Genomic DNA, 11,038 nt, shown 5'->3' with positions numbered 1-11,038 from the left:
CATACAAACCAAACAGGAGGCTTTTTCTTTTTGGGTTTTAGTCTAGATATCAAACATAGCTATTTGGGCCATCAAATTGCAAAATGCTTGAGCCATGTTAAGAGATGTGTTTCTGAACAAAACATTGAAGTTTATTAAGATATTGAATTACAAGTGAGAGTTGAAACATGTGTGATTTATGGAAAAGTAGTATATTTTGTGGTCTTAATGAACGATGGATGTAATTATTGTATGTATTAGTTTAAGATTAGTTGGTTGTTGGTGCAAAAGAAAGTATTTATTGCAAGAATGTAGAGGTGAATAAATTAGTATTTTCACAGAATCCTAGAATAGATGGAAATAAACATGTGATGGGAGATGAGAGAGATAAAGGGTAACAATGTGTGTGTTATTTTTTGGTTTTTCCAAAGACAGTTAAATTTGTTTTGGCACAGTAATAACAGGCTAGAGCAACAGTGTTAAAGGAGGGACAAATGTGATTTGGAAGGAGAATTAGGGGTGGTTAATTAGAAGGAGATAGAAGGGGCAATTTGTCCAAGATAAGAGTGTTCCTATATAGTACTGAATTAGCCTTACTTGGGAAGAATCTGGTTGATTCTGTTAAAAAATGTTAATAATAAGGTCATGATGAGTCACACAGCCAGAATGAGTAGTTCTCTTTTCATTCACTCATCTCTTTTCACACACTCTCTCTCTCTGCATGGTTTGAAGCCTCACTTGAATGCTCCTCTAAAAGGAACATGAGCATGAGACTATAGTACTTTTTACCCATCTAATTCACCACTCCCTTTTATACCTGTTCAACCTCTTTCCTTTTTGTCTCTTTCTCTCCTCTTTACTGTATCTTTCTCTCTGTCCCTCTATTTATACATCCCTCTCCTGTCTCAAGAAACTCATCAAAGAGAGAAAGAAAAGATGTCTCCAGCAGGTTCTTCAAGATGGAGCCCTACCACAGAACAACTCATGATCTTAGAGGAGCTCTACAGGAGTGGCATTAGAACTCCTAGTGCCTCACAAATTCAGCAAATAACCACACACCTTTCTTTCTATGGCAGGATAGAAGGAAAGAATGTGTTCTACTGGTTTCAGAACCACAAGGCTAGGGATAGACAGAAGCTCAGAAGGAAACTCACCAAGCAACTGCAGCTACAGCAACAACAACTCCAACTCCATCATTGCCAACTCACACCAGATATCACTAACCACTTTTTTGCTTATTCCCCTTCTTCTTCAACCCAGGATTTTCCCTTTTATAACCCACCTACCTTTCTTTTTCAGGTAATCTTCTTTTTCCCACCGTGCATGTACACACCCTCTCACTGATCTATATTTATCTTCGTTTCTTTCATATTTTTCTCTGATAACTCTCCGATGCCTCATGCATGGGAGTTCCTGGCTTACCATCTCCTACAATAAATTAATGTTTTTGATGTACTCGAGGTATTTCTGACCGATCGCTACAGAAACCAATTCATTCAACTTCTGATGTTTATTTAAGGAACCTATGTGTCTGCAATTAAAATCAGTGATGTAAATGCACAAAATGACACACATGCATTAGGATCGGTTTTTTGGGGAAGAAGTTTCGGATTCATCTCCAAAAGGACATGATCTAAGTTTGAGTTATAATTGAAGTCAGGGAAAATATTAATTAAACCATATTTGTTAACTTTTTTTTTTTTTTTCTCATTTGATATATGTTCAGGGAGGATCTTCAAACACATCTGAACAGGCATTGAATTGCGCATGGAATGTGCATAACCTGCAAAGTAATCTGGTGGCGAGGGAAGATGTGACCTTCTACAACAATGGTGGGAGTACACCTGTGGATGTTAACAATCAACCATCTTCATGTTGCACTTCTCGACCCCTCAAGACCCTTGATCTCTTTCCACTCACAACCACCAGAACTGATGAAGACTGCACCGCTCCACCACCCAAGGAGCTCTAATTTTATTGTTCCATTTTCTTCTGCATGTTCAAGAAAGTTTCATGTTAATAACTATTTCTTAAGAGAATTAATCTCCAAACACAGTGTGCTTAATATTCTTAGGAAATGAATTAATCATTCTGGAATGTATCAATTACCAAGAGTAGTACTTAGTCTTGTACGTAGGATCTTTGGTTGTTGTTGCACCATGTGAAAGAATGATCAAAGCTCGATACTTTCATTCTGGTACAAATCCTGTGGGTATATGGTATATCCTGGTATGATGATACCAAGACATTGAAATGAACCCTGATGTCATTTATTTCTAAATGTTAATGTTTTTCAACCATCTTAAAAATTTGTTGTTGTTTGTTTTGTCATTAGTTCGGTTATCGATCGGATAAATATATGTTCTGACCATTATGTTCAATTTACATGGAAACTTTCAAACGGGGAAATTTTTGCATGTTTGTATCGATATGATATGGTCCCAACCTGTTTTTTCTTTTAAGTCCATTTAATGTGTACCGGTGTTCTTCATTCATCAGTCTCGAATTGCTCATTGTGTATGCAAATGAGAGAGTCGATAGACATGTGGTAAATCAGCTTTTTGTTGAAGTTGTAACTTTTTCGAGGGAGTGAAAAGGTAAATGTCATTTTAAGCATGGATTACACCACATTTACAGCATAGAAAGAGTAGATATACACTGTCAATCGTTAAGATGACGCTGATCATTCGTGTTAACGTGGCATCGCTAATGTGGAAAACACTTACATGCAGAGGGAAACTGATAGGTAGCACATGCGAATTTGGATAAGAGTTGTTTTGAGGTCTCGAAATTCACAATGTTTTTTTTGTAATGTACAAAGATTCAAAAAGTTATTTGTTGTATATAAATAATGCTACTTATATTTTTTCATTCAATTATAATAATCATAATACTAGTTTACATACTGGGTTTATTTTTTCATTTTTTTTTCATTATATACTTTCTTGGTTAAATTTATTTGAGCTTTGATTTTTTTTTCTTTTTTGTTTCATTTTAGACATAGGATTCCTCTTCCTCGGATAACATTTTTGTTGGTCTTGTAATACTCTGTGTCTTTTCTTTCTTTTGTCTCGTTATATACTTTGTTGTTTATCTCTTTCTTACACTCCTTTCCTATTTCCATTTCTCTATTAGACTTTAACCATACATAATGATACTTATGATAAATATAAATTAACTCACTTAAGATTTATTAAATATAAAATAAACAAATTAATTTGTTGGTATAATATATTAATTGCATTAGATATAGTTCTTTTATGTAACAAAATCATGATTTTTTTTATTACAACATAGTAAACACAGAGAGAAAAATAACATGAAATAAATGATCTTGTTCTTAAAATATATAGAATTATATACAAAAGTGTGCATCATCATATTAGGATGACTGACTGAGTTGTCTAAATTAGAACTACTTCTAATTAAAAACTATCATTTGTAGAGAATCGATTTGGTTACAAAGTTTTTTTTTTTTGAGAGTTTTGAACTTAAAAAATTGTTGTACCCTGATACACTTTAGAACACCTACATGAATGCTTTTGGCACTTTCTAAAGTTTAGGATTTGATCATTGAAAAATGCATTGAATCTAATTTATCAAATTCAAACCTCTACAATGTTTTCTCTATAATATAAATATTTTTGACAAAATTATTTTTTTAAAAAGTAAGAATATAAAATAATCAATTTTGGATGTTATAATTTTTTATTTTATAATAATATAATTTAAGCTTTAGAAAAAGTTCATATAATAGTTATGTTATAAAGTTATTCAATTATATTATTCACTAAATAACTATTTAGAATAAATGTATCCGTTGGATTGAGTTATAAAGTTATTCAATTATATTACCATTTTTTTTTTGTCTTTGCACGTAAGTTAAAAACCATACTAACATTTCATCATTCATCAAGATAAAAGAAGAGCAGAAGACAATAATGACGGTAAAAGATTGTAAGTTGTATTTACATGCTACACCTATAGTTTGGATATATATATATATATATATATATATATATATATATATATATATATATATGTGTGTGTGTGTGTACTAATTTGAAAAATTGAATTCAAGCATTTTTTATTTTAAAAGTGAAGATAAATATATTTTTATTATCTTCACTTTATAATTAATTAAAATAATTATCTTTATAATAATTTGCAAGATAAATTGTCATAGATAAAAAAATATTAGTGTACTAGAATGTTTGTACAAACCTTAATTACATATTTTATTTTTGTTTTATTTAGAACATAAAATCTTGGTCCATTCCACTCTCTCTCCTCACTTACCATTTTTCACTTTTCAAAATTTAAGCTAACTCCTATACAATAATCCTAATACTTATTGTGTAACATTTTCACACACACAAATATGCAAACTTTTGTCTGAATTTGTTAACACATGCATGTCTTCGTCAGAAGCTAGCTTCTTTTGATAGACTTTTTTTTTTCAGGTGCTGCTAGCTAACCTATATATGAGGTATGCCATGTTCCTTCCTCAAGTTTTAGTCTATTCATCAATTTTTTCCGTCAGACGAATGTTTTGGTTCCTGGTGAAGCTTATGGAGCAGATTTAACTACATCTTAATTTTTAGGATGAGTTACGCATACTTGTTTAAAAAACTTACGTTTTACTGGGCTGTTTTTTTACCTTTTAATACCTGATTATTTTTAAGTTCTTTAATTTTACCTTCGTTCTAGCAGTAGGAAGAATGAAAGGTTTGAATTTGACTCCAGTCTAAAATGATAATAATTAGAGAGAGTTATTTTTAGCTAATGTTAAAAAGTGGATGTAAAGTAGAGGGTAGTTGTGGAGACTTTGAGTAGTGTGATTTTTTTGTGTACATGTTACGGTAATACTTCTGATGTATTCAAGAATCTCTCATTTAGTGTGTCTGTTGTGGCTGCAGTCTTTTCACAGCTGATTGTGAGGGTTATTGGGTTTGACTCTTTTCTTTATACTTCTTTTTCTTTGCATTTGAAATGTGCTCATCTATTCTGGGATCGGGATGATTTTAGTTTAGATCATTTATGTTTAAGGACATCTCTTTATTGTATGAACTCTTGCCACTTTATTTGGTTGAATTTCTTTGCAGATCCTGTCATGGTCTTTCCTATGTGACTAAGTGAAGTATTTTCTTAGAGAAGAGTTTATTGTTTATGCTTGTTTAGTTCTATTTTTATTTCCTTGTTTTTTTGGTTTGTTTGAAGTGCTTTATTTAAAGAATATTCCTGTGAAATTAGAGTTTTGATTTGGTTATTGTCAAATGTATGTTTAAGGGAAACTTTATTGCTAGCTTTCCCAATCTGTCCTACTGCATGGTTGTTAACTTTCAACTTATTTTCCAAAAGCAATTTAACTCACCTGTCCTTTTTTTCTGGTGGGTTTAAGGTGGGACATGTCCACCAGATGGTTGTGTTTTTTCCCTTCTTCACTTTTGGGTGAGAGTGGGTCCTCCTTTCCCAATATCTGCCAAGCAATTGATAGTCTTTGAAATTTGTTTGCTATGCGCTGTCTTCCTTGGTTCTGAGAATCAGTTTCTGTGTTCAGTTCTTCTGTAGGTATAGGTGTGCTTGTATTTACAACTAACAGTTTTTGTTTATTGAAAGTTTGTGTTTATATCTCTGTTTCATCCTTTTTATGATAACCAGTTTCAAATATCTAGTCTCATTCGAGATATCTAGTTCTCTCCATTTGAGAGAATGTGTTGGAACATTGCCTTATTATTGACATTATTTAATATCCAGTTCTATTAGTTTTTTCAAAAGTTGATTTTTAACTTTTACTAAATTAGTTTTAAGGCATAGAGAAAGTTTCATAGCACATAAGATGATCTTTTATTGTGAAATTCTCTATCATTAATTATTATTCTTTCTTTAACTTTTGTACCATAGTTCTCGGAAGTAAATAGGAAAATATGAAATTGATAATAATTTATTCTGGGCTAATCTTGAATGAACTAGAATCTACTTCTTTACATTTCCTTTATCCGGTTTTCGTTCATAGATTTCGTGTTTTATTTACCCAAAGTTCTCTGTTAGATTGATGAACACCAAATTTTTTGTGCATGAAAAATTTAGAAGAGACTAAGAAAGGTGGACATAAAGGTTGAAAATAAGATACAAACACTACAAACAACTAAGTAAAACCAACACAAATTTTACATCTAAGTACATACAAGAAACTTACAAAAGTTTGAATCCAAATTCACTATACAGTCTGTATAATCTTCTAATGTTTGATGAAGCCAATTGCCTAATTCAGTTCTGATGCTGTGTGAATTTTTCCTTTAGAAGTTCTCCTTGTGAAACTGAAAGCGGGTAGATGTGTTTAGGCTGAACTCTTGACAAAGGTTCTTCAATACCTTTGTAAGAGTAGGACTTCCACAGTAGAATACACCTGCATCAAAACAGCAGATACTTTTTTCATTTCTTTCATTGATTTTTGTGCAGAATTTCACAAAAAAAAGCATCACAACTTTGTTACCTATCCGAGAAGTTTGATGCGTGCTTGCTAATTGTGAGAACACTTTTTTCCAGTTTGGTCTTGCAAAATGCGTTCTTATCTGAGAAAATGATAACATCACAAAAGCTTAAGATTTGGCTGAATGGTGCAAAGCTTTTACAGTGATAATAACACTTAGATACAATTATATAGGTGTTGTGAATGTTCTTCTTCAATGAGATTTAGGATAACATAAGATGACAATTTAATAACATGGAAAACTTCTGAGATAAAACTTCAATTCTAATTAGAATCCAGAACCAACAACACCTACTGTAACATTGTATCTAAGTTTTGTCTTTACTCTAAATGAGTGGTAAATCAATACCCGGCTTTCTGAAACTACATCAACTCCATTCTTAGCATGTTGCAACTTCTGAATCATGGCAATGAGTGCAGACCTTGCATCACCTTCCTCATAGACACTAGTCAAATAGTTATGCATTTCTATAATACCCTGCATCATTTAAACGGGCTAAAAAGTTACTAACAGTGAAATATATTATGTAAATGGAGGGAACAGAACCAGTGAAATAGTTATGAGTTTAGTTCTGAATCTCACATCGTGGTCATAATCTGCAATATCATCCATGACACCTTTAAACCATTCAAATGATGACTGCTCTCTTGTTACCCAATAAAAGTATGCTCTTTCAGGACCTTTCTTCGCTTCATCTGATTGATTTACCTGGATTGAGTCCTGCATATAGGTTCCCTGCTATGTTAACCCCTTCAATTGGAACTAATGTATAAAATACAAACAATAAAAATACATGCCTATTAAATTCAAATACAGACATGCTGCCAAGTCAACCAAAGAAGTATATGTAACCTTATCACTCACTTCTATAGGAGTTCCTAACTTTATGTGGTTCAACATATCTTTTAGAATACTGATCATTGGAGTCGCACCAATTCCGAGACCTATGAGGAAGAGGACATCATAGTTCTTGTAGCTTTGTGCTGGGGCTCCGTAGGGTCCTTTGACGAGGATCTTTGGATATCTAATGCTGGAAACAGTAGATAATATCAATGTTTGGAGATCATTTTGATAAGCTAAGAACAAAGAGTTGCTATTCACCCTTGTTTTGAGAAGCTTGAACTTGGTGCTCTAGTTTCCATCCTCATAAGGCTTCCCCTTCTTGTTTGTGCACTGTGAGGCTCACAAACCTGCATTTCTGAGTATTAGTAAAACAAGATTTTCAATAATTACTGCATTTCTGTGACCCTTTGACTAATTAAATACATAGGTTTGAGTTCACAGTTCAGACTAAAAACCACCTTTGTAAATTTGTTCTTAAGCTCTGTAGTCCAATCTCCCAAGGTTCGTACATGGACGCTCAAGTACTCATCTCCGGGTGCTGAAGTGATGGAGAAAGGATGCCTGTAACAAGAGTCAATCTGAGTAATTTTTTGCAGAAAAATATTTTCTATGATCACTGTTATCCAATAGTATTGGTAATCACCATTCAAAACTGGATATATCTGGACACTTGATAAAAATATACATTCCACTTTTATACTTGAATCCTGGGGGTTTGGTCATGTATAGTGCTAGGACGTTTCCTGTGTATACTATTGCCTGAAATTTCCAAGTGACAAGATCATTTCCGTCCTTCAGCATGAAGAACAATGGAGAAATGGAGAAGTTGTTGACACATACCTTTATGATGTTTACTCGGTGATCTTTACCTTTAAAAAATGGGTGAATTCTCTCAAAAGCATAGAGTGAAAGGGGAATTACAAGGTACATCCAAGTCTGCATTAATCAAAGATATTGTCAACTTATTATAAACATTTTCAGATTGTGGCCTACCAAAATTCAATGATGTAAAACTGGGCATGCAGTTTGAGTTGTCGTGTCAGAATACCAAGTATCTATATATACATCGACAAATGAGAAGTGGATAGTGTTCTATGACATATGTTATGAGCACTAAATATACCACAATTTATATCAGTTTACAAGTGAAAATCTGTTGAAACTGCATTTTAAGAGAAGACTTCTGGAAAATTGAAATAAAAAGGTGTAGTTTGTTGGTAGTTAGAACTAAACATACCGTCTTCTTTTGCCATTCCTTGGTGAGAAATAGATAGTAGCCATGAATGACGAGGAGTATGTAAACAACAATCAGCAAATGATGCGCATACCAAAAGGAATTGAAACCAGCCAATCGATGCAAAGGCGAAGGTAATTTGACAACATTTTTTCTGAAAGAATGTGTGGCTAGAGTGAAGGAAAAGGCCATTAGCAAGACCATTACAATTCCAGTTACACCAGGAATGCTTTTAACAAGGGTGATGTAATCAGGCTGCTTATAGTTAAAACCATCCCCAAGTATTGCCATGAACTGATCTTTTGGGTATGATATTAATCTTGGAAAATCACAAAAGATATGCACCATTACATGAATCAAAGTACCTATAACTACAGCTACTGCAATCGTCTTGTGAAAGTTTATATTGTCATCAAAAGGGATGATTCGGCTTAGAAACGATTCTCTTAGCTTCGTAAGTGTTCTTCTGCACATGGTTAGGACAATAAGAGCCATGTTGAGCTTGAGAGTTTCAGCAGCTCCCTTTGCAAAGCAGACACAGTAACCCATGACTTGAAAGGCACCCGTTTGCCTGTATTGCTTGAATTTCCAAATATAAAGCACCAAGTTTATGACCAACCAAATTTCCACAACCCATATTATTTTCCATTTATCTAAGGCAAATTCTGTGACTTTGGATACGTATTTGCTCACGGGGGTTCTATACTTGCTCGGTATCATAGCTTTGCTCAAATTCATGGCTTTAGTATTATTAACTTTTTTGGGGCCATCTTCAGAACTAACCATTTCCTTCAGCAGAGTTTCTAGCTGCCACATCTATTTAAGAAGAAAAAAGAGAATGCAAAAGATGAAGGTCTATGCAGAACTCAAGAAAATAAGAGAGCAGTATGAACTTGTTCCTGTCTAACCTCAATATATCCATTATGATCAGGGTCAAGCTCTTCCATTATCAAAGCTGCATACCCATCAGCATTTGTTTTGAGATTTCCTAGCTTATTTGTCGAGGCACTCAACACTATAACCTTTTAAACAACGGCATTTAGAATGGTGTTTCCATAGAGTGGAAGAGAGTGAAAAATAATAAAATAATGAGAAGAATGAGTGGTCTTAGTGCTTACCTCCTTAACTTCCTCTTCTGATAGCCTTCCATCCCCGTTCTTGTCACACCTGAAAATAACTGAATTCATTTATGCCACTCCACTCAATGAGAATGCAACATGCAAAAGGGATACAGATAGAGTGTTTGTGTGCTCTTTACATGTCAAAGAACACTTGAAGCCTTGATTCAAGATCTTTGCTAGTCATGTCCTCCCAGAATACTCTAGCTTCAGCCAAAGTTATTCCATTTTCTGTACAGATTTTCCTCCTCCTAGCCAAAGCCTCGTACAGTTCCCCGGCAAAATCCTTTGATTCTGGTCCCATGCCTGTGCACAATAATTTAAATTTCATCAGACAAACTAGTAACTGATTATGACAACTAAATACATTACAAAGGCCAAAATTTGGATACTGTTTAATAGATAGTTTGGTGTTGTTCTCTTCTAATAAAGGCATGCAAACTTAATTACACAAATTACTAGGGAAAACTCTATTTCTGACCGGAAAAAGGCACCAAAAACCTTATGGAACTGCATTCATGTTTTGTTCTATTGCAAACCCAACAAGACAAAAGAGGTAAAATGTACCCATGCAGATTCCAAATTTGTCTTTTGAGAGTTTTCCATCAACTGCATGTTGAGTAAAACGCTTCTCAATGGACCTCCATGCATCTGCTTCCTTCCCAGTGACCGTTCTATCGAGAAACCGTAAACCCTTAATCCCTCTTGCTGCTCCTGATTCTACCCTCACCATCTTCCTCCCCCCATTCCCCTGATTGACATTCCTGTTCCTCACATTGCTCTGAGAACCTTCACTGGGAGATTTTAGCACCGGGCTTGCATTAGGGGATGGTTCATCATCCTCATCCCTTATAGACCTATCCGCGGGATGAATCTGAATGCTCTCAAGAATCCATGTTGATGATTCATCCTTGCCTTCTTTGTCTGATGACATCAATGACAAAGGAGTTGCCAAATTGATTATGATTCTGTAAAATTAATAATGACAAGGGCGTAGGACTTCAAGGTGGTGATGGTTTTGGATTAATTTTCAAGAAAGAGAGAAGGGTGTAACATGAAATTGGCAAAAATGGAATCAGAGATATATCTCATATATCAGTATATAAATGTTCTTTGTTGTTGCTTGCTAATAATAGATAAACACGTTGGTTGAACCACCTACTTATGTGTCCGGTCCAACCAAACATGTCCCATAAACGACAGTGAAAACAAACGAAAATACCTACAATACAAACTTTTTTTTTTCTTTGCATGTTTTTTCCCTCACCAATGTCACTTCTACTATGGAAGGAAAGGTGCTCACTTTCACCACCTTTTCTTTATTTTTTCATTGCTACACTTTTTTTTTTCATTCGTTATTTACTTCTACG

General features: G+C 34.0%; 2 protein-coding genes across 2 annotated transcripts; one reads left to right on the top strand and one right to left on the bottom strand.

Moving 5' to 3' along the window:
• The first annotated feature begins 914 nt into the window (after nucleotides 1-914).
• Nucleotides 915-2,282, top strand: PRS (Homeodomain-like superfamily protein). The gene is made up of 2 exons (XM_047313725.2): nucleotides 915-1,278; nucleotides 1,706-2,282. Exons 1-2 carry the CDS (start codon nucleotides 916-918, stop codon nucleotides 1,949-1,951), a joined length of 609 nt encoding a protein of 202 aa, XP_047169681.1. The 5' UTR covers nucleotide 915; the 3' UTR covers nucleotides 1,952-2,282.
• A 3,780-nt stretch (nucleotides 2,283-6,062) lies between these two features.
• On the bottom strand, nucleotides 6,063-10,716 carry LOC124838191 (putative respiratory burst oxidase homolog protein H). The gene is made up of 14 exons (XM_047313724.2): nucleotides 10,236-10,716; nucleotides 9,809-9,974; nucleotides 9,669-9,717; nucleotides 9,459-9,572; nucleotides 8,554-9,366; nucleotides 8,157-8,252; nucleotides 7,960-8,075; nucleotides 7,775-7,877; nucleotides 7,575-7,663; nucleotides 7,338-7,503; nucleotides 7,056-7,193; nucleotides 6,822-6,950; nucleotides 6,476-6,554; nucleotides 6,063-6,388 (listed from the first exon to the last, which is right to left on the bottom strand). The coding sequence occupies exons 1-14, from the start codon at nucleotides 10,600-10,602 to the stop codon at nucleotides 6,279-6,281; spliced, it is 2,535 nt and encodes an 844-aa protein (XP_047169680.1). The 5' UTR covers nucleotides 10,603-10,716; the 3' UTR covers nucleotides 6,063-6,278.
• Between the last annotated feature and the right edge of the window lie 322 nt (nucleotides 10,717-11,038).

This window comes from Vigna umbellata, chromosome 5, assembly GCF_029865625.1.
Source record: "Vigna umbellata cultivar VRB3 chromosome 5, Vumbellata_1.0, whole genome shotgun sequence".
Lineage (NCBI taxonomy): Eukaryota > Viridiplantae > Streptophyta > Magnoliopsida > Fabales > Fabaceae > Vigna > Vigna umbellata.
Note: the sequence above shows the minus strand (reverse complement) of the source record. Positions and strands in the feature narration are given on the sequence as shown.

Excerpts from the sequence above, each read along its gene's own strand:
- LOC124838191 (XM_047313724.2), bottom strand. The coding sequence starts at position 10,602 with ATGTCATCAGACAAAGAAGGCAAGGATGAATCATCAACATGGATTCTT. Across the intron at positions 9,367-9,458 it reads ATCATAATGGATATATTGAG|ATGTGGCAGCTAGAAACTCT; the intron begins GTTAGACAGGAA and ends CTTCTTAAATAG. Across the intron at positions 6,951-7,055 it reads TTGCAGATTATGACCACGAT|GGTATTATAGAAATGCATAA; the intron begins GTGAGATTCAGA and ends TAAATGATGCAG.
- PRS (XM_047313725.2), top strand. The coding sequence starts at position 916 with ATGTCTCCAGCAGGTTCTTCAAGATGGAGCCCTACCACAGAACAACTC. Across the intron at positions 1,279-1,705 it reads CACCTACCTTTCTTTTTCAG|GGAGGATCTTCAAACACATC; the intron begins GTAATCTTCTTT and ends ATATATGTTCAG.